This window comes from Semicossyphus pulcher, unplaced genomic scaffold (assembly GCF_022749685.1).
Source record: "Semicossyphus pulcher isolate SPU_LCO1_2020_fin unplaced genomic scaffold, fSemPul1.0.p SCAF_21, whole genome shotgun sequence".
Classification (NCBI taxonomy): Eukaryota; Metazoa; Chordata; class Actinopteri; order Labriformes; family Labridae; genus Semicossyphus; species Semicossyphus pulcher.
This window is the reverse complement of record NW_027211695.1, coordinates 688,303-710,174: the sequence shown is the minus strand read 5'-3', so window position 1 is coordinate 710,174 and position 21,872 is coordinate 688,303. Positions and strand designations below refer to the sequence as shown.

At 43.7% G+C, this 21,872-nt stretch overlaps 1 protein-coding gene across 3 annotated transcripts in view; it reads right to left on the bottom strand.

Moving 5' to 3' along the window:
- The window catches only part of rtn3 (reticulon 3), a 31,586-nt gene extending 10,107 nt beyond the window's left edge, over positions 1 to 21,479 (bottom strand). Inside the window, exons 1-3 of one of the 3 annotated variants that reach the window (XM_069672850.1) lie at positions 21,205 to 21,479; positions 14,211 to 14,258; positions 7,080 to 9,644 (exon numbers count right to left, since the gene is read on the bottom strand). In XM_069672850.1, the coding sequence (XP_069528951.1) occupies positions 7,080 to 9,644; positions 14,211 to 14,258; positions 21,205 to 21,295 (2,704 nt within the window). In that variant the 5' untranslated portion in view covers positions 21,296 to 21,479. The remainder of the gene's footprint in view (positions 1 to 7,079; positions 9,645 to 14,210; positions 14,259 to 21,204) is intronic. The other 2 variants (XM_069672851.1, XM_069672852.1) reach the window with 2 other exon arrangements.
- Between the last annotated feature and the right edge of the window lie 393 nt (positions 21,480 to 21,872).

Below are 21,872 nucleotides of genomic sequence, written 5' to 3'. Positions count from 1 at the left end.
GACACTTCATGACGGACAGTTTCTGCCATAACCACCAGCCTCATTTAGTCTTAAAGATGGCTGAAAGAAGCGTCACTAGACCAGCCTCTCAGTGAGGTTACAATCAGGAACAGGACACTTCCTGCAGATGCTTTGATTTTAAAGAATAAATGGGATTCGGCCCGTACAGCTGAAAAACAAGAGACATGGACACAAGTAACGCACGCAGGATTTGTGTGCATGCTGCTCAGACTGTGTTGTCTTAGGAGAATTAAAAGTAGGACAATGAGGAAGAACAAGAATCTAAGTATAGATCCTTTTTCACTTTATAACTGATTGATTTTAATCTGCAGAACCAACGAGGTAGTTCTGCTGCGTGGCACAGCTTCTGGTAGCACTTACTGTAACCATGCAGACCCCACAGCACAAAGCAACCTTGTTTCTAACCTTTGCACCAGTGAGGTGCGTCACAGTGATTCCTACAGAGTCAAAAGAAGGAAAACAAAGTCAGAACTTTGCTTTGAAGAAACTTTATGTCATCAACAACCAGAACTTTAATTAGACGTCAAAACGTTTGTGGTTATTTTTGTGCACACAGTTCCCCCTCTGCTATGTCGACTAACTCAGCGTTAGGTCAGGCTCTCTGCTTTAACGTGCATCATAAACAGACTGAATATATGCTGTGATTTTGGGCCTGACACGGGCGATAACAGCAGGACTTACTCAGCTCTCACTGCCGGAGACTAAAGCCGTTTTCTCGGGGGGACAGAGCGGCGAAAACTTGACGCAGCAACATTTAATACATTTACATTTCAGGGACTTAATCATTCATATGCTACAAAACAAACTACCTACTACAGCCTTGCTGTTCTTATTCTGTTTGTGTCCTAAAGTTGAACTCAGTAATCTGTTGATGATGGACGTGTTGGGCTGCAGGCGTGCTGCAGCAGGCGTGCCGTGCTGCGTCTGTGTCCCTTGTATTTCAGCCGTTAAACTGCTGCAGGACTTCTAATCTAAAACATCTGTGTGTAAACTGTTTTATTGTTTGTAGCTGAACAGAGCTAAAAAAAAAGTGCAAAGTAGAAACAGCTGGAAATAATTAGTGAATGCAAACATGATGTCAGGAGGGCTGAGCGTGCAGTTTAAAGACTGCTGGATTTATCAATACGACTAGTACGTGTGGATTTACATTACGAGCTCAGCCGTTTCTATAGTGAACCTGGTCTCGTCTGTCTGCAGCTGAGTTCACTTAAAGCCTCACTCAGAGTATTTACAGACATGCTGAGGTTTTAATACCGGTGCACGTATTTGCAGCCGTTTGCTTAAACAGAAGAGATATTGGTTTTGGCCTGGAGTAACTCCTCCTCTGCACCTCTGTCCCAGTAAAACCTGAACACGCTCGTAAACATCCGCTGGAATCTGCAGGCAGGAATAACTAAGGACTGCATTGCTGTAGGGGCTCGTTTACTGTTTGAATGCACGTCCTGTGAGCAGCGCTGCATGTGATAGCCTCTATACCAGGCGCTTATGTAACGCTGGCACGCTCAGACCGCCACTCCTTCCCTCTGCGTGGGGAGAAAAGGGGGTATTTAAAAAAGCCTTGTGTAAGTGGAGGAGAGACCACGTGGGCCGGTGCCTCAGGGACGATCAGGCCGCTGTGCTCCTACCAGTTTAATGGGAGCACACTTTATATAGGACCCACACACACACACACACACACACACACACACACACACACACACACACACACACACACACACACACACACACACACACACACACACACACACACACACACACACACACACACACACACACACACACACACACACACACACACACACACACACACACACACACACACACACACACACACACACACACACACACACACACACACAGAGCACAGCTTCATCTATCCACTCTGTCAGTAATGTAAAGCAAACATTTCATTGTTTTAAATCTTATTGATTTTCTTGCCTTCATTCTTCAGCCACATGGCACGCAGCAGGAATCTGAGTTCTTCCTGATGTTTTCACGTTTCTAAATCCCGACATGGAGCTCAGACTTTAAAGCAGTGACAAGTTTAACTTCATGCTGTGTCCAAAGTCTGATGTGCAGTTTGCATATGCTGAAAACAGAGCTGTAGCTGCAGCGATCAGTCCATTATCTCACCATGTTGATGATAGTTTAAGTGTTTTTTCTATCTAGGAAATAATCTGCAGATCCAGAACACCATCAAATGTTAGCACAGCTTCACAACAGACACGACAGTAGAACAGAGCAGAATCGAATGCTCCATAAAATCAGGGTTTGTTGCAGCTGATTTGCTGCACTGCCTGAAAATCACTGTTGTAACTCCACCGTGAAGATGTGCATGATAATATTATTGTTGCATATGCATGCAGTGAAGTCGCTCTGACTGCACCTTAAGTGCATCTTTAATTATTCAGGTCCTGCAGGCTGAGCTCACACACTCATGTTCACAGATGCATAAGTCACACACACACACACACACACACACACACACACACTCCCTGAGACGGACACGTTAACAGTTTCCGTCTCATTACTAAATACGTGATTAAGGCGTCTCCTTTAATCTGCTTCTCAGGGTTTTTAAAGTCAAAGGTCAGGAGTGATGATCAGATTCAGTCACTTCTTCATTTCAAGCCCTGCTTTCATATTTTGCACGTTAACTTTATGAAGCTTCACATTCACAACATTCACAATGATTAAACTATCCAAAGATCTGATTCGTCAGCCTTATTTGATCATGTTTCCATTAAAATAAGTCAAACTTCTGGCTCACTGACAGAAACATAAACAGCTCTGTTGTTCTTATTCTGCAGCTTACAGCAAGACGGTGTGAAAACCTCATAACTGCATTACAGAAGAATAAATATGTTTGGGACGAGGAGATTCATGAATCTGTTAATCTGAAAACATTTAACTGTCCTGTTCTCGAGCTGGACTTCCCTGATCATGTTTTCATCCGACAACAACAATGGACGGGGTTTCCTCACCCTTCACCACAGGGGTGTGTGCGTCCTCCCAGCATGCTTTGCTGGAGGTACCCACAGGGAGGCAGCCGGAGCTTTGGCGGCCTGCGTTCATTATCTCTCTCCCTGCTCCGTCTTTGCTGAGCTGCAGTGTCCTGCTTTCGCTGAGCTGCTCTTAAAGCTACACACGCACATCGACCACGCATACACACAACCACAGATCTACACACAACCACAGATCAACACACACTTAGACCAGGGGATGGTTTAATGCACCCTACTACCTCCAGTACAAGTGACAATTCAGCTGAAGAGTAGGTGGGTTAAGTCATGTTTGCTAGGTCTGTAGATTAATAATAGGTGTGCTCACTAACTTTACTCTATTATTGTCTAAGAACTAAAGCAGATGCACGAGCAGAATGTGTGCTTCTGCTGCAGGTAAGGTGTTTGTGTGCTTCTGCTGCAGGTAAGGTGTTTGTGTGCTTCTGCTGCAGGTAAGGTGTTTGAGGTCTCACACGATTTCTCGAAGCTTCAGACAATCGTTTTGGATGAATGTCGAGAAACCCTAACCCTTTGGGATCTTGGAACAATTTTAAATCCAAGCGACCAAACAATTAATCACCGGCAGTATATTAGGGACAGGTACAGACAATACAGGAAACAATGGACAGGTGCAGTCACCTCGAGGCCTGTATGCTTGGTGGACCCAAAATGTAAAGACTCGCAGCTTCAATAGAATGCTATGCTATGCTAACTATGCAAAGGAAAGTACAGTTGCATGGAGATCTATTTTACCCAGGACTGAATAAACAGACAAACTGAGTTTGATATGTTTCAGACATCCATTATCTTCAGTTTATCTGGGGTCAGGTCGCAGTAGCAGCAGGCGAAGCAAGTTAGCCAAGACGTCTTTCTCCCTAGCAACATTTTCTAGCTCCTCCTGGGGGATCCCGAGGCGTTCCCAGGCCAGGTGGGAGATAACATCTTCACTGGTTACTAACCCTGTCTCCGGTTTGTGACGTCAGACGGTGACGCAGCAGAAAAGAGACCGACAGGAGGATACTTCACTGGCAATGGGAAAAGAGACAATCGGCATCTATAAGCGTGTAACTCGATGACGCAGCTTTCATTGATCTTTGTTGCCACTTGCAGGCAGTGAAACATGTAAACAAACCACTGACAAAGTATTCAGGTGTGAAGTTGTTAAGTTGACCAACTGGTCTCTTCCTGTGTCCGTCTGCTGTTTGTTACAGAGTTAAAAAGCTTTTTCACTGAACACAGGATAACACGAGTCGTTACCATCATGGTTTGGTGTTGTGCCCACGACAGAGCTTTTTCACGCCTACCTGTTTCCATGTTGTAACTGGAAATGAGATTATTTTAAGTCACAAACCTTGCTCTATTTTTCATGTGACCCCGTTACAGATCCTGTCTGGGTTATTCTCTTGTTTTTAGTTGGAGGCACTAACCTGTAGTACGACACCACAGGTTTAGCTTAATGTGAAGCAAACACTGATCCAGGGACAGTTTGATCCCAGTATTTACATGTGCCTTTCCTTCACTTTGCAAATCTTCAAACGGAGGATTAACACAAATCTGAACTCTGAAGGAATGCTTTATTCAAACTAATCTTTGAAGCCTCGGCAACAAGTCTGGCCTTAAGGCACAAAGAGAAAGGTGCAACACAATTTTAGGTTAGGTGGGTTTAACCAGACAGATGTCTAAGAAAGAAAAGACAGTAAATACCAAGTGTACTCCGTCTGACAGCAGCCACACCAAGTGAAGCAGGCCTACCTAGCTGAATGTACCCCGCCTGATAACCTACTGAGTTGTGGAGCAGCACTGCAGAGAAGCACTAAAATAGAAGCAGCTCATGGCTGGAGGGGGAGGACTCAACAACACAGCTCCTCTACAGAGCAGGACACAAAACAGACCTCAACACAATTAAGAAACACGACTATTATGTGCCCTGCCAACGAGCTTCACTAAACAATACACATTACAGCTTTAAGATGAGGCTGACATTTCCTTTATGCCTTTTCTACAAACTCCCCCCTTGCTCCTGGTTGCCAGAGCACCAGCAGGCTGCTGTGTGGTGTGCCAAACTCTAGGTTAAAGTATTCAACACATGTAGACGTAGCTCTGAATGTGTCAGGATTACTGTCTGCATACCAGCCTCTGTGTGCATGTGTGTGTAGAATAGAGATCATGTTTGCAGAGACAGGGAGGGTACTGCAGAGCTGGCTGCTGGAAATTAACACTTTCCACTCCCTCGCTCTGCTTTACTTTTAAAAAGAGTTTACACAATAACTATGCTTTTAAAGAGGTTTGTTTATGGCCGAAGAGTCAAACATTGTAATAAGAAAAAAGGTCCTGGATGAAGAACAAAGAATTAAAAGAGAAAACAGCTTGTCCAAGTTGCCTGAATCTGTACCAGCACAAAACTTGCACCTCCATGACCTTGAGATTACAATTAATGTTGCATCTCTGTTATTCTGTTTCATGCATTGCCATCATGGCATGGTCTCCAGTAAGGGAGCAGTGGAAAGTTGCATAAAAGGCAGAAACCCAACACCATGGATTGACTGCAACCCGTGACGTCCAAGGTTCTTGCAAGCCAACACTTGGGCACCATATTTAAAGCCCCATGCACCCACCCACTCTGTGAGTGGACCACTGCCGAGCTGTAAAGGACAGAGGGCAGGAAAGGGTCAAAAGCTCAAATGGAGTGGGGATCACAGGCCCGTATGCAGCTCTAGTGTTCATATAGCACACTGAACTGTGGATTCACTTGTACGATCTTTGTGACGACTGCAGTTTCTACAGCTGCCTCGACTTTGGAGATGTTACGATACCATGTTTTCCTTCCTCTTTTCTGTCCTGCTGCACAACTTCCTGTCCACATTTTTACTTAATTATTTTAATCTAACTGATTGTTGCTAAGTGTCAAATTTCTTTTCATGTTCTTAATGCTCCGTTTTTAATCGTGTAAAGCACTTTGAATTGCTTCACGTATGATTGGTGCTCTATAAATACATTTGCCTTCCTGATACCAATTCTGATACCTAGACTTATAGAGTATTGGCCGATACCAAGTACCTCTTTGATACTCGAGCTCTTTGAAAAATATAAATGATATTGGTGGAAACAGACCGACTGCTGCCACTCTACTAGCTTTGACTAACATGACACTTTATGCTAGCACCACACAACTGTCGTTTATATCAGAGCTACTGAGCTCGACTTACCATGACTTTCAGTTCAACGATTTCTCGGTTGTCAGGGTGCGAAAGGAGCCATGGCCCAATGGTTTGTGGCCACCAAATATAACTTGTAGTTGTGGCCACCAAAATGTTATCCCAACAGTCTGAGCCTTCACCAAAGCACCTTTACATTCCACACACATCCTGATTCCTGATGTTCCTGATACCTGTTCCATACCTGAGAATGCAGTAAAACTTATCCATGATGTGGACATAATGTAACATGTTTTCAATTCTGTCTGAAGTCAGGCTACCAAGCTAGCTTTAGTGAAAGCCAATGCGCTGGCATTTGGACTGCTCCAGCAGCACGACAGCTTGAGCAGGTGAAACAACGCACTCTTATAGCCACTGGACAACACGTTCTCTGGTTACTATTCTTGTTGCTTTGGGCCTTTAGAGGTCAAAAGATCCAATATTCTTCTCTGCAGCATTGATTAGCTCCTGGCACCGCTACAGTTGACCCACACCCTGAGGGGTTATATTTGGGGAACAAATACCATCTGGGCATCAAATGTAGGGGCTTGATGGTATGCAAACGTTTGAATGCAAGTCTCTGACGTATAAGGAGAGCAAACAAATATCGTTAGTCTGTTGTGTCCTCAATGGCAGGCTACAACATGTGGCTACAAATGGCAGGCTATATAATGTCTAGATAGAAGTCTGCCTTCAAAAACAATTGGCTATTTTTCCCCATGAAGCCCTCTCCTACATGCAGTCGATGTGTTAAAGAAACAAAAGGACCAGGCATGTGCAAGGTGCAAGTGAGTAAAAAGGGGCCTTCTGAGGTGACTGCATGAGGTTAGCAGGCCTACCGCCTGGAAGGAGGAAGTGTTACCTGATAAGTGGGTTAGTATTGCTGTCAAGACATGCTCAGCAAGATGATAGGCTTCAGCCACCCATTCGTCGATGGCGTCTACCTCTTTGGAATACGTGCTGTCAAACACACGGTTGCTTTGGGAACATGGAGGATTAGGGACTGAGGTAAAGGCAGACTGCTGTACAGATGTTGCATTGAGGTTGTCCTGGTCAGGAATCTTTGATCGGAGCGATGTCACATCCTCTTCCTCCTCTTGACTGCTGCCCAGCTCTTTGAGAGCACTGATAGTGAGCCGTTCTTGTTCGAGATCCATCACCATGGTTGGAGGGTTCTGGGAAGGAGGCAAATCGGCGTTGCCGGACTTGCTCTTTGAGGAAACATCTGTGGTCTTGGCGTCAGGTTCTTCGTCCTGCCTTGATTTCAGGCACTCCCTCATAAAATCAACAAAGCTATCTGTAGGCTCAGAGCGGTCAGCGTCAATGCTTTCTTGGTTGTTTGTTTCCTCAGGTACATGTTGACCCGTTTTAATGTCTTTCTGGATCTTTGAGTCAAGTCTATTGCTATCGTCCATGTTGTTAGCAACAATGTCAGTGGTAGTTTTCTTTTTGAAATCTTGCTCACTGATGCTGCTTACAGTCTCACTTCCGAAGGAGGAATAAGGATCCTGGGGATAGTCTCTTGCCACTGGCTTGGTAAGGGCGTCATCATCATCATTCACTGAGGGGGAATCCTCCAGATTTTGACTGTCCTCTTGAGGACCAGGGCTTGCATCCGGTTTGTCAACATTGATTGGGGAAGGATCAGAAAGAAACCGCTCCTTGGCATTGTTTAGCCCTTTGTCATCAATGTCATCCACGGGACAGGATGCATCATAGTCATAATCAAACGATTGTCTGTCATAGATGTCATCCTGCATGAAGCTGGTTTTGGGAAAGGAAGCCGTCTCCATATAATCTGCTTTTGTACTGCTCTTATCATCCACTTTGGATAGGCTGTAAGGATTTGTTTCCATGAGTGGAAGATCAGTCTTGCCTGCAAGAATATCTTGTGCTTCATCTGACCACTCATCGTCATTGTCTGGGAAGTCCACTTCTTCATTTGAGACCATAAAAGGGTAGGGGTTTTCATTCACTGTACTGGAAGTGGTCTGTGGTTTTGCAGATTCAGAAACCGAGCCTTTTGAGTCAATTTTATCGGGTAGGGCGTCTGGTTTTGACGCCGTTTCTTGGTGTATTGTTTCAGGAAGAGATCTGGCTATCTTGTGTTCGGGAGAGTATTCCTCATCAGAGTCAACTGGCGAGGACGGAGGAGAGTAGCCTTCCATGAATTCAGTTTCTATGGGGCGCTTCTTGGGTGGTTCATCTTTACTTTCCTCTGGCTCTGGGGCCTTTGAACCCTCTCTAGCTGGGTCTTTTACAACCTCATAGTCCTCATCTTCCTCTGCTTCAAGATCCATCTCCTCCTCACTGTAGTTTGGCTCGTCCGTCTCAATAACATTGATTGTTGGAACCTGCATTAGCTTCCTCTCAGACCTTAGTGGAGGAGCCTCCTTTTCCTCAGTTGTAGGATCGGTGGCTGAGGAAGCGGGGGTAGTGGTAGAATCTTTTGAAGCAGCTGGATCAGAAGGAGGAGAAACAGCTGCAGGAACACTGACACCATCTTCAATGACAGTATCATCCGACTCTCCTGAGCTGTCCGCTTCACTTGCCTCTGGGGGCTCCGGATCTCCAGTCAAAGTGAGCTTCTTCTCATCTGAAGCATTCTGTTTAGCATCGATGCCAACTGGTGGGGAGACAGGAGGGGATGGGGAGCCAAAGCCTGCTGGAGGTGCAGGTGAAGTTGGATTGACATTTGATGGAGCCTGGGCACCTGATTTGTCCTGCTGGTCCCACATGTAAGCTGTTGGCAAAAAGCTAAGGTCAAACTCAGACTCTTCCTCCACACAGGGCTGCTTCTGTGCATCAACGTGGTCATCCTTTAGTTTTGGAGCTTCAACCGGAGAATCCATGAAAGCATCAGGGACACCAGCAAAAGCAGCCGGAGCTTCAGGTATCACTATATCAGCCACCTTCTCCTCCTTTGATGTAGCATTGTCTGAAGTGCCCTTTATTAAATCTACAGCATCAAAGTCTGGCACAGGCGGTAAGTGAGCCTTCATCCACTCTTCTGTTTCTTCAAACTCATTGCCTTGTCTTAGATCTCCAAGTACCTCAAAGGGGGATTCAGGTGAGTCCTGATCAGAAGAACCTCCTCTTTTCTGGAAAGTTGTTGGGAATTTCTCAGTGGGGGATTTTGGAGTCTCAGTTGGAGTTTTCTCAGATTTCTCATGGTGGCGATCTCTGAAGTGTGAGAACCCCCCGTCACTTCTAAAGTCAGGTTCCTTCTTTTTGGCAGCGAGAGCTTCCAGTGCCTTTATTCGCTCGGAAACAGGAGACGTCTTTATTGGTGAATCCGGTTGTCCATCTGGCGGCCCGGCTTCACTCCCATAATTACCTGGGGTGAATGAGCCCGGTTGAGAGGGAAAGCGGAGGGATGTCGCTACGCCCTCGCAGGGCTTGTCCGAGCCCAGGACAACTCTTTTGTCTGCAACATCATACGTGAAGAACGGCAGCGAAGAGGAAAAAGGAGGGGAGGTCATAAAAATCACAGACACTGAACTCCCATGCACTTCTTATATTATTCAGCGAGGCCTTAGAGTTGCAGCCATAGCATTCGTGCATTGCGTCATGGAAATGTAAGGCAGACTGATATAATGGATGGGATTTTCTTTTTTTGCATGCTGCTCTTGATTGCCCCGCAAAGTTGCCATCAAGCAGAACTCAGTATGGCAACTTAAGATATCCAAATGATGAAATGAAGCAGCAAAAGAAATAAAATCTCATTGACTACGACTTCTTTTAGATCACAGAGTTCTGTTACAAGTGTCTATGAGACACTTTATAATGTTTCTTTATAATTGTGATTATTTGAATGATTCTTGTGAACAATATAAAAGATCTTCTCACTGATCACTAAAAGAATACTTCTCTACTTTATTTTAAAGTTTTTGATTTGGAAACTGTTCTCTACATACTCACGCAGTTAGAGTTAATATGGAGATAGTGTGTGATTGCGTTTGATGTGCCATTTTCCAAAGTATTGTTGAACACTGGTACCAACTGTTCTGCTCTTAGCTTCATGTAATCTGAGCTTTAACGTAATCCCCAGGTATTGTTTGGGTCACGCTTTATTCTTTTTAATTTTCTAGGAGAATGATAGATTTTTGTAATACCTTCAAAGTAAAAGCCCACATGAACGTTTCAGAAAACAAAAAACAAATGCCACTAAAAACTAAGAAGACTGAGAAAACTGTTCAACCAAACAGAACTGAAGAAACAAACAAAGAGATTTAAAAAGAATCTCAACAATCAAGTCAAACGTGTAAAAACTCCCTGCATTTATTCCCCAAGGCCTTTAATGAATTAAATTATACTACGAGCTTTTTCTGTAAAGGTTGATGATGTTGCAGAATCATAAATAGTTATGTGATGCTTATATTCCTTAGAATGGCTGAACCCATCTGCGTCCTTGCTGAGAACACCATCTGACAGGTGAAATGCAAAGTACAAGTTTATAGATACGTTTAATTTAACTCCCCTGAAATGACAAGTACAAATCAGATGTCTGTAAAACTGTAAAGACTTTTTTCTGACCTACAAAAGTCATTAAGAACCAACCAGTCTAACAAGTAATGAGCAAGTGCCATCTTGACATTGCCAGATGGATTTCCATAGTCAGTAATAATCGAGGCTCTTTAACAGCAAGGAGATCTTCACTGGTACGGACCTGACTTCTGACATCTAAGCTGAAGGTTCCAGAGAAAGTATAAGCACGGCTCTTGGGTGACTGCACTTCTATGTGCATGTGCCAAGCAGGCAGAAGAAGTCCAATCGGAAAAGCAAAAGACGACAAAAGTTGTGTTGGAAAATGCAAACTAGACCGAGGTTGATATCTGCAGTTCAAAGCTTCAAAACAGAAAAGAAAACGTCTAAAAAATGAAGAGTTTCACTCAATGTTCTGACCGCTCTGTCATGGGCCTCCAAAGATATCAGAATTATGTTAAATTAGAGAATAGAGTTGAGTTATTCTGCTGTCCCTTTGCAGTTAATCAAGTCACACAAACACCAGCGTTTCCTCTGCCAAACAAACGGGCCCCTTCCAAGCCATGTGACCCCTAACTAACCTGGAGGCCAAAGATGTTCACATAATCTCCCATGTCATGTTTCCTGCATTAGGCCATCATGTAAGGCAGCTACAGCGGCCAGCTCAACCTGCGCACGCCTACAAACAACTGTGTTCCAATGTCTACTCTACAAGCACTCGTCTTTCAAGAACCACTAGTTTTGTGAAGTTGATTCAAGCTGTAGGTTTGTCCTACGTCGAGTAAACCCTGCTCTGTTTGCTCCACCACTGTGTATAGACACATATTTCCACAGATGCCTAACTGACTGGTCCACTTTGTCTTGCACAGGACGGCCACCTCCCCTGCTCCACAATACAATGCCTTGTTCAAACTAGGCCACATGAATGGACTTTCCAACTGGCCAGCAGCGTTGTAGTCCTGCGCAGGCTTTGTACTAGTAAACAAACTCCCAAAACAGCTTCTGCTCTGAGGATACGTCCATGGATGTTAGACAGAGCTAAAAGTATTAGAATCTCCAGAGGGACTATTAGAATTCAAGGGAGACGTTATGAACACGGTTCAGATAAACTGTCAACAACTTTGCTTGTTAATTGGCCACTAGTCACGTACCATCTGCCAGATCAGGCCTCAGTGCTCGTCTGCGTCTCATTTATGTAATCTGCTCTCTGCAGAAGCTGAGTGATTATGTGTGAGGCCTCTGGTACAACAATCAGTTTGCAGAAACATCTTTCTATTCGCTGTGGGCAGGATCAGCATATGTGACAAAACGATCTGAAGTCAAGGTCCAGCCACATCAACCAGGTAGCACGGTCTTAGACCGACTCTGTGTTGATTGAAAGCTCAGCCTGTAAAAGGATCTTGAGATGAGACTGTTTTGTGACAAATATACGGGTCAAATCTACTTTGCCTCTTAAATACAAAACGTTTATTATTTGTTCCGTTCTACTTTCAGGTCAGGCTTTACCGAACTCCTCTGTCAGCCTTTATTAGTCTCATGTTTAACCTGTCAGACGCACATTTACAAGATATTTAGTCAAGCGCTGACTACTTGCTTAGTTTTAAGTCACTATCTGAAAAAAATTGTATATTAAAAAATGACTGCTTTTAGTTAGCAAGTGAGCTAATGTTAGCAGCTCGGTTTGGAGCCTCCAAAGCCCCGCCATGGGGCATCAGAAAAACATTCATTTTTAACGTTAACCTGATTTATTCAGATTTAAACATCCTCACGCCCCTTTGTTGAAAGGAGGAGACCGCCGTGGTTCATTCTTGTTTGGGTCAAAACGTGGAACAATGCTCCTCAGTGACTTCCTGTGTATCATTAGGTTTGTTTGTCGTTTACAAGTTGTTTACCTTTACCTAACACCAGTTTTTTTTCCCAGACTCAGTTTGAGTATTTACCGCCTGTTGCTCCTGCGTTGATCTGTGTACTTTGACGCAGCTAAAAAAACACAAGTGAAGACATCTAACTGACAACATTGGAGCCGACTCTGGGTCCTCTACACTGACTGGAAACATCTACTTTTAGTGTGCAGCCCTGCTACGACTACTACAATACAACATTTAAATCAAACAGGTTTCGTGTGGTTCTCTGTCTTCTTCACTTTAGTTGGACCCTCCCAAAAATAAATGTCTAGATCTCAACAACGAAGGCATTTCTGCTGAAACTCCAGGAATTGATTTACTGCTCGAACACGATGAATAAGCAAAGTGAGATATCTTCGCTGAGAAGCTGATGAGTCAGGAGGAGTTCAAATTCCACAGGGTGCAGTCATGTTCTGCCGGTCCTCACTTATAGTCAATAGGTTGGATGCTTGTGACGTATGTGTGACTTTGTGCCTCATGATATCTATTCTAATCTATACCTATGCTAACTTTGTTACCAGTACAGGCTACCACCAAAAACCAAAGCACAAAAAGAATCTAAAAATGAGGAAAGAAAACCTACTTCAGCTGCTAAAGCAAGGATGAGACATGCACAAAGCCTACGAAGCCATAAGCAGGTAGTGGGGTGGAGGGCGGGTGAACAGCCACAGGCGATGGCAGGCCCAGGCTGCTGGGTGGTGGATGATATCTCCAGTGCCACTCGTCCTCTGGAGGGGCCCCCTTGTGAGTGCATTTGAGAGGGGGCGGCTTAGATACTAGGGCAGCAGGAAGGTAGGACCGTCCCCCCGAGAGCCGGATCCATTTTTAGGATTCTGCTCTTGTGCGCACAATGTGAACTTGAACTTCTCTGCTTTCTTAAAATAAAGTGGCAATCTTGGGATTATCTTGAACCTACAGCAAGTGCCGCTGACCTAAATAATGCTCGACAGCACGAGGTAAAGACTGGAACGGATCGGATTGCTGGCAGCTGCAGAGGCCAGGTTTTACGGGGCTAATTCTTTGGTAAACATTCTGGAGTGACTGCTAATGCCAATTTGATCAATCACATCCACTGAAACACTGGTCAATAAGTGTGCAAATGTTTCTATGTCCTCTGTTACTTTAGCTTCTGCTGCTTTAGATACATTTCCTGCAGCGCTAACAATAGGCTAACAATAAGACCTGTCAATAGGTCAAGACGGCTAATTATGGCACATGCTAGAAAGGTTCATCTCAAGTTGCAGCAGGGGTTGTTGGGGGGTTGGTGAAGGAAATTACCAATGCCATATGTTATTGAACACGGGAGGAGCTGCTGTGCTAACTGGCTAACTGACATTCAGCACACTGGAAACAGATGGACGAGCATGACAAGGCTGGCAGGAGGAGGGGAGGGGAAAGAGCAGACGAGCTGGGGTTAGGGCCGGAGTTAGCCATGTTTCTTTGCTTTGCAGCTTCGTTCTATTTTCATTGGACTCTTACACGAGCAGGAGAGGGGCACCAGAAATAAAGAGGGATGAAGTAGAGCAGTACAGCAGCAGGCCAGCGAGAGAGTACAGGAGAGAGGGAGAGAGCAGGCGAGCAGCGTAAGAGAACCATACACTTGCCTTGAGGAGACTGAATGAGAGATACAGGCGAAGAGGAAAGAAAGCAATCTGAAAAAATAAAAAAGGACAGAAGAATGATCATCCTAGAAGAGAGAGAAGAAGAAGAAGTCCTATCCACTGAATCCATTGAAATAAAGGCATTTCAATAAAGTGTTAATTTATCCAGCCTTAACAACTCTACAGGCTACTACTGCTAATTAAGACTACAAGTACAAAGATGCTCCATGCATATGCTCTAAGTGTAAACCTACAACAACTTTAAAACATGCACTTATCATTTCTAAACAAGGGAGACAGTTAGCTTAAGTCAACAAACTGAGCGTTACTATCAGCAAACAGAAGCGCTTCCTACACGACAAGACCTGCACAACTTCCCCAAGGGGTTTCAACGACAGAAACCGACAGACCACAAACACCCTCAGGTAAAAGATCATTCAGGTGTTTGTTAAACCTGGGCCCTGTTTTTACATATTCTACGGTCTAAATTAGAAACGGATACAAAAACTTCTATTGCTTCCGTTGGCAGCCATGAAACGGAAGTGTAATTTTACAGAGAGGATCCCTACAGAGATGATTGTTTTAACCACAAACAGACGTTACATCGCTCTCTGCAAACACACCAGACTCCATTCAGAAAAACAGTAATTTTACCTCACAGATGACAGGTATTTCTGGTCAACTTCTGCCTTGTTTGTTTAGTTTGTTTGTGTTATTGTGTTTCACAAATATTATTATAACTGAACTATTGACTAAAGTTACACAACAGCACAAAAACTAGTAAAAGCAGTGCACAGAAACACCTGTGCTCTGCAAAGCAAAATAGCTGTTTTTGTCAATGGAGTCTGGTGTGTTTGCAGAGAGCGATGTAACGTCTGTTTGTGGTGAACAAAAAGGGAAATCTATGGGTAGCAATAACCTGTGCCCTACCAGCTTTATGACATTAGTTTGTACTTTTCCCTTTCCTCTTTCAACTTGACAACACCCCCCTGTGCACGAAGCCAGCTCCAGAAATGTGTCTCCAAGTTTGCTGTAAAAGACTTGCCCCCAAAGAGCTCTAACCTACAAGCTATCAAACACCTTTAGCATGAACTGGAGCGCCCACATCAAACCAGCCTGCATCACCTTGGACCTCCCTGCAGCCTCATTCAAACATGTGGGGGAAAGACTGAAACCAAACAGTGAATGCTCCACATACTTCAAGACATCATATATCCTGAATGCAGCTTCAACTGAGACAGAGATGAAGTCACACCTCATTCTCCGTTGTCATCAGACAGGTTGGGAATGCCAGGAGAGACAGATCTTGAGTCATGTAAGGACTGACTGTGTGTGAGAGTTTCAGGTTTACAGGGAGGAGCGGCGGGCGGCTCCCTTCACTGCAGCTCGACTGGAGTCTGTGCTGGCTGGGCAGGTTAGGGTTGGTGTGCCCTTGTGGTGCAGCATTCCTTCTGTCAGATTCATACGCCCGTTTCCCCCTTTCACACACCACACCTTTAAATCTCACTTGTGTGTCCTGATCGTCAGGGCAGATAGAGCTAAGAAGGTTTATCTATATGGACATCCATAAATGTGATGGTGCAACAAACGATGTGATGAAAGCATGTTAGAGTCTGCTTGTCTGCTCATTTTAAGTTATTTTAAAAATGTTGGAATCTGGTGACGCTGTGGGAATAAAACCAAAACACACCAACAGATATGAAAGCGGCTGCATGTGATGCACCGAGAACAAAGCTGATTATTTTAATAAAACAGATTAAAAATTAATAAACATGTTAATCCAGGAGGACTGTGAGAGCTGTTGGATCAGTCGGCTTACTGAACATTTGTTTTGATCTAAATCTGCATTAAGCTAATTTTTTTTAGGCTGAAAAACAACATCTGACATAACCTAGAATTATAAAATCATACTGCTGAACATGTTCCATATTAGCAATCCCATAAGACATGAAGCCATGTTAGTGGCCCTATGGGGATGAACAATTCCAATATTCATCCTATTTTTAGCTTGTTTCTATCCACTCGTGAGGAGAGTTTCTCTTTAGCTTTTTAGCTGCTGGATGCTGCAGTATCTATACAAGCTGGTCGCTGATCAGAGCCGAGGTAACAAGCACCTGCCACCTCCTAAGTGCAGGAGAAACGTTGGCTGTGGACGGTCAAATTATAGGTCACTTTTAACCGTTGCATCACATTACTTTTATAAAGCACTTCTGCAGGTAAGAAAAGTTAAAGTTGTCTGATATATTTCTATCTAGTACTAAGCGGGTGTTTACAGGTACACTGGTACATATATTTTAAAATTAGCGGACAAAAAGACAAAGCTGCTTTTACTCATTTTCAGTGACCTGCCACAGAAGTGCAGGCATATATTTTAACTTTAAAAAAAAAACAGTCGCAGGCTACGAGGCTGAAGAGATTTTGTGCAACAGAACAAAAGCAATAAGCTAACAGAGGCTAAAATGTCTGGAGGGTGAGCTGAATTAAAGAGTCTGCAATAATTCTCGGTAGGTTTGTTACTACACGACTCCTAAGTTATGTTACCCTTACTTCTTTAGATATTTGTACCATTTAACCGGATGAAGGAAAAACTAGCTTAGCTGATGTTAGCGGCAACTGGAAAAACATGGGAGGGACACTGATCTTTAACTCGAGCCTCTTTCCCACTGGTCAAAACACCCGTTTTTCTTGCTCAGTGTGAAGGTTACAATCTGCATTCAGACCCGGGTCACATGACTCTGCAGTAGACCCGCGTAATTATCATTAGCTTGGCATTGATGGGAACACAACACACTGTCTCCGGCACGTTTGTGACGTCAGGCGGTGAGGCAGCAGAAAAGAGACCGACAGGAGGATACTTCACTGACAATGGGAGACAATCTATAAGCGGGTCTTCCCGGGTCTGAAGAATTCGGTGGGAAACGGCGAAGTTGCTGTTGTCAGAGCTTTGACTGGTTTTGATTACCTGGTGCGTTTGTTTAGGAGAGAAGGAGGCCTCCTACAATTTCAAAACCTGAGCGATAAAAATACCCGATTTCAATAACCTAAAAACAAGCTGAGAACAAGAAGTACGCCTGCTGCTCATGGCGTCCACTGCTGAAGAGGCACTGACGATTACATGAGATAGCTTTGTTCAGTGTTTTCCTGGTTGCACTACAGGAAAAGAGTTATTGATTACTGCAGTTTTTGTTCTGTGGGCGAAGGCTTGGACTGCATGTCATATCAAATGTTATCGGCAGACATGAGTTGGAGGTCAGCGCTGCCCCTGTGGCCTCGGGCCTCTTATGATCCTCTCTGAGTGGAAGTGTTGGTTCAGGGTGGGTCAACCGCACCGCCTGCCGTCCCCTGCCCTGGTGTTCCACATATCCTGGACTGTCCTCCCCCCCCAAAGGGCTATCTGATTGCCTGTGTGACCTCAGTGATACGGTCGGCTCCAGCAGGGATGAAAGGGGGGAGGAGGAGGGTTGTCTTGGCAAGACAAGTGCAGAGAGGGAGGGAGGGAGGGAGGGAGGTGGAAAGAACTCTGTGTTCCTTGAAGCCTCACCTTCATGTGGTTTACAGGAAGCAACAATCAGCGAATCAAATGCATGTTAATGCACTCAAATATGAGATCATGGGAATCAGATGAGAATGGCAACTGTTCTTTTCAGTCAGATTGAAGGTTTAGGAAGGAAATGTGTACAGCTGTGGGATACTACGAACTACAGTAAATGGGAATTTCAGTATCTTAAAATAAATAAATAGGTAAAAAACATATATGTGGAATGTCTCCAGTAGATACAGGCTGTAATGGCAGCAACATAATCCTTGATGGGTCAAAGGTCATCCACTAAAAGTTGTTGTTGTTTCCACTGACAGGCTCAGATTGTTCTTCTAAGTGTGTGACAACATGACAGAAAGGATCCCTACAGAGATAGACCTTTTTGTTACAGAGGAAGATGATTGTTTTAACCACACACAGACGTTACATCGCTCTCTGCAAACACACCAGACTCCATTGAGAAAAACACTGATTCTACCCTGCGGAGCACTGGAGTTACTGGTCTAATCCTGATTAGATTGGTTAGTTTGTTTGTGTTGATGTGACTTTTGGGGTTTTATATGGTGACTTCAGATTAAACACCTTATTTATGGACCACACAATAACACAAACAAAGCAACAGATCAAGGCATTTGTAGACCAGCGACTCCCTGCAAAATTTGATTTTTTCTCAATGAAGTCTGGTGTGTGTGCAGAGAGCGATGTAACGTCATTGTGTGGTTAAAACAATCATCTTCCTCTGTAACTAAAAGGTCTATCTCTGTAGGGATCCTTTCTGTCATGTTGTCACACACTTAGAATAACAATCTGAGCCTGTCAGTGGAAACAACAAGAACTTTGCATTGCAGCCATTACAGCCTGTTTCAGTGCTGCCAGCTAAAGTAATCTATTGATGCAATTCCAAAAATGCTTGCATCTATGAGTCATCCAGGGCCATGGTTTGAAAACACCAGCATTCCCCTTTAAGTGTCTGAGTGCAGCAACGATCTGTGTCGTAATTTTAAAGTACATTTAATCATAATTCTGAGGCTAACTTCCCCCCCGAATCTCTGATGTAATGTGGTTTGAGAAATGAGGTCCTCATTCTGAAGTGTGCCACTTCCTTTGTGACTAGTGTCACTCATCAGTCAAGTGGAATGGGCTCAGTTACAGAAGCTGGAGAGGTGGGCCAGGCCATCTGCTAGCTTGGAAGACACACGGGGTGTAGATTACTACGGAAACTACTCCAAACAGGGCTGGGCAATGTGGATGACAAAGCAAGTCACCTCCACATCAGTAATATGAAACAGTTCATGCAGGAAAAAATGTGTGTCTGTGGCGTTATAATGAACAGGTTAGTAACACAGAAACAAGGATGCAGCTGAAGTTAGGCATTAAAACACGTCTCTGGTGCGTTTCTGACATATGGCCTTTTTTCTCTTTGAAGTAAACGTCGGAAACTATTTCAGAATTGTCTCCATATTTCTTGACCTTCACCCCACTCCTTCTGGTCCTTTAATATATTACATTTAAAGCTACAAAATGAAGCTTTGCAAACCTGTCTGCTTAAACACAATCCCAAAAATGTTGAGTGATTAGCTGTGGACGATTTAACAGTAAATCTTAGTTTTGTTGGTTTTATGTGAAATGAAGACTAAAATATAAACCTTTCTTTTATATTCCCAAGTAGGATGATAAGATCTAAAACCTTGTGTTTCCATAGGATGTGGATGTTGAGTTGAAGGCCCAAAGCCCACGTTTTGGGGTGACTCAGCAGTGCTGGAATGACTAAGGTTTCTGTTATTTCTCAGGGAAAAAACCACGATCTTTCCGGTCAGGGCTGCAGGAGAGATATCGGTTTTCACAGCCAAGTTTTCTGAGTCTCCCTTTAAATCAACGTTGTGGGCAGCAGAGAGAAAATACCTCTAACAGCAGCTCACAAATAGCTCTGTCTGTGGACGCATGTTTGGATAATAATAGAGCAGCATATTTGCAGGAATCTCTGGCTACAATAGTTAAGGTTTTACAGAGTATGTCGATATATTGTGACACTAGCATTAGTTTTTGTGCAATCTGAGAAAAGGAATTAACAGTTGCCTAAACCTCGTCTCAATTATGTAAACTATATGTTAAAATAAAATCACTTAAAAGTTGAGATGTGAGAATACAGTTTTTATATCTGATTAATTTTTCCTTCTCTTTCATTGTAGTAACAACTTGCAGTGAGGCGTCCTATGCCCCGCCCTGCCTCATCCAGTTGACGCCCATGACCACATGTGCTGTAATTCTTTAAATCCCACAATCCTTTTGATTAAGAGAAGAAGGCTTTGAAGGCGAATGGCTCTCATGTCGTGGCTGGTGAAGATAAAAATCACACAGCTTAGCACACACACAAACATACAAACATCCACTGATGCTGAAGCTGCCACTCCCTCCTCATAAGACACAATCCCCCTGTCAATAAGGCCCAGCTGGGTGGGAGACCACACTGCTCCTTAGGATTAACTAGGCTCGTCTAGACTGTGGAAATATAAAAACACGATGAAAATAGAAGGGGATAGGTATTAGACAGAAAGTATTGATAGTGCGAAGGCTCTTCAGGCTTTATTGTTTTTTCAGGGACTGTTGCCATTATCAAGACACCGACACAAAAAGAGCAATGCGCCTTTAAGAGGTCCTCCCTTCACTGGCACTCGCCCAGTAACAATGCATCTGCAGTGCAGAGCATCGCAACATTTCGTCAAGCTTTGTCATACCAAATGTCATTATAAAAACTGTCAAGTAATGAATACTTAAATATCAACCAAAATACGTGTTGTGCAGAGCATGATGTAAGACTATATTAACTGTCGTTAGGATGCAGGTATCAATTCGGCTAATATTATATCTAGTGGGCAGCACGTAGTTTAATTAGATTTCTCTTTTATTTAAAATTAGCCCTGGTAAACACAAAGTCTCCTTTAGATATAATAACGCTGCTGCTCATAAAAAAGCAACCCATAATTCTGTATTTCGGCTGTCCTGATATATCTGTAATGTTTGGTCAAATGTCTTACCTCATGCTCTACAACAATGTGCCTCCGCTTTTAAGCGAGGAGACTAAAACTCACAGATTCTTAATAGACGTTTTGATAAAGTTATCGCCATACAAGACAGCAGGCTAAAGCTAACCTTACACAGAGGATGATTGGCAGCACTGCGTCCGGATATGTTCATTAGCTACCACAGGTGTTTCTTATTATAGCCGATACAAGCTTTAACAACCACACACAGGCCAACAGCAACAGACAATATAAAACAGAATGGTTTCTACGTAGCTAGCTTGAATTATTGCGTTATTGCGCTTGGCGTAACTCAATGGAATCATTAATGTAGCCGTGAATAAAAACGACATATAAATGGCTTGACATCAATTAAGGCTAAGACATTAAATTAAAATTAACCTTAAGCTAATTAACTTAACCTGAGGTTATTTCTTACCGGACATCTTTGATTCTTTGGCAGCTGAATTTTGTCCATCGGCAAACCCCTGCGACGATGATATCTGGGCGGACTGAGTCATTGGATCCATTTTACTGTAAATCAACTGCACAAAGGCGGTGAAATGTCTGTCGTATCTACTTAAGTAGTATTATACTGTCCTTTTGAAGACGTATGTGTCGTCTGACTTTCCTCTAATTTACCCCAAGAGCGGGACTCGGGTCTGCACCTTAACGCAACGTCCGAGCACTGAGAGATCAGCAGAGATGATGGAGGGAAACAAGGCGGACTAATGGAGGAGGGGAAAAACATGTCGGGCGGAGAGACGTTCAAGGTCTCTGCCCAGGCTCATAAATCTCACCTTCTACCTGCGGTCAAGTGCAACAACAATAAACATTATGCTGTTTCAATATCTGCCACAACTGGCCGTGCCTTCTGGAAATAGTGGCTACTCTCGTATCTGTAAACTATTATATCAGTAAAATTAAGTTGTATGAAACAAGATTTCGATTGGGTTGTGAAACTCAGGAGCGCTTTAGAAATATCCCACAGTATATGAAGGCAGCATAAAGAATATTCCTGAACACAGACAGACACCATGTTATAACCTGCTCCGAAAAGAAGTGCGAATTTGGCTTTTGTGCTATTTGCCGTTTACTATTGGCAGA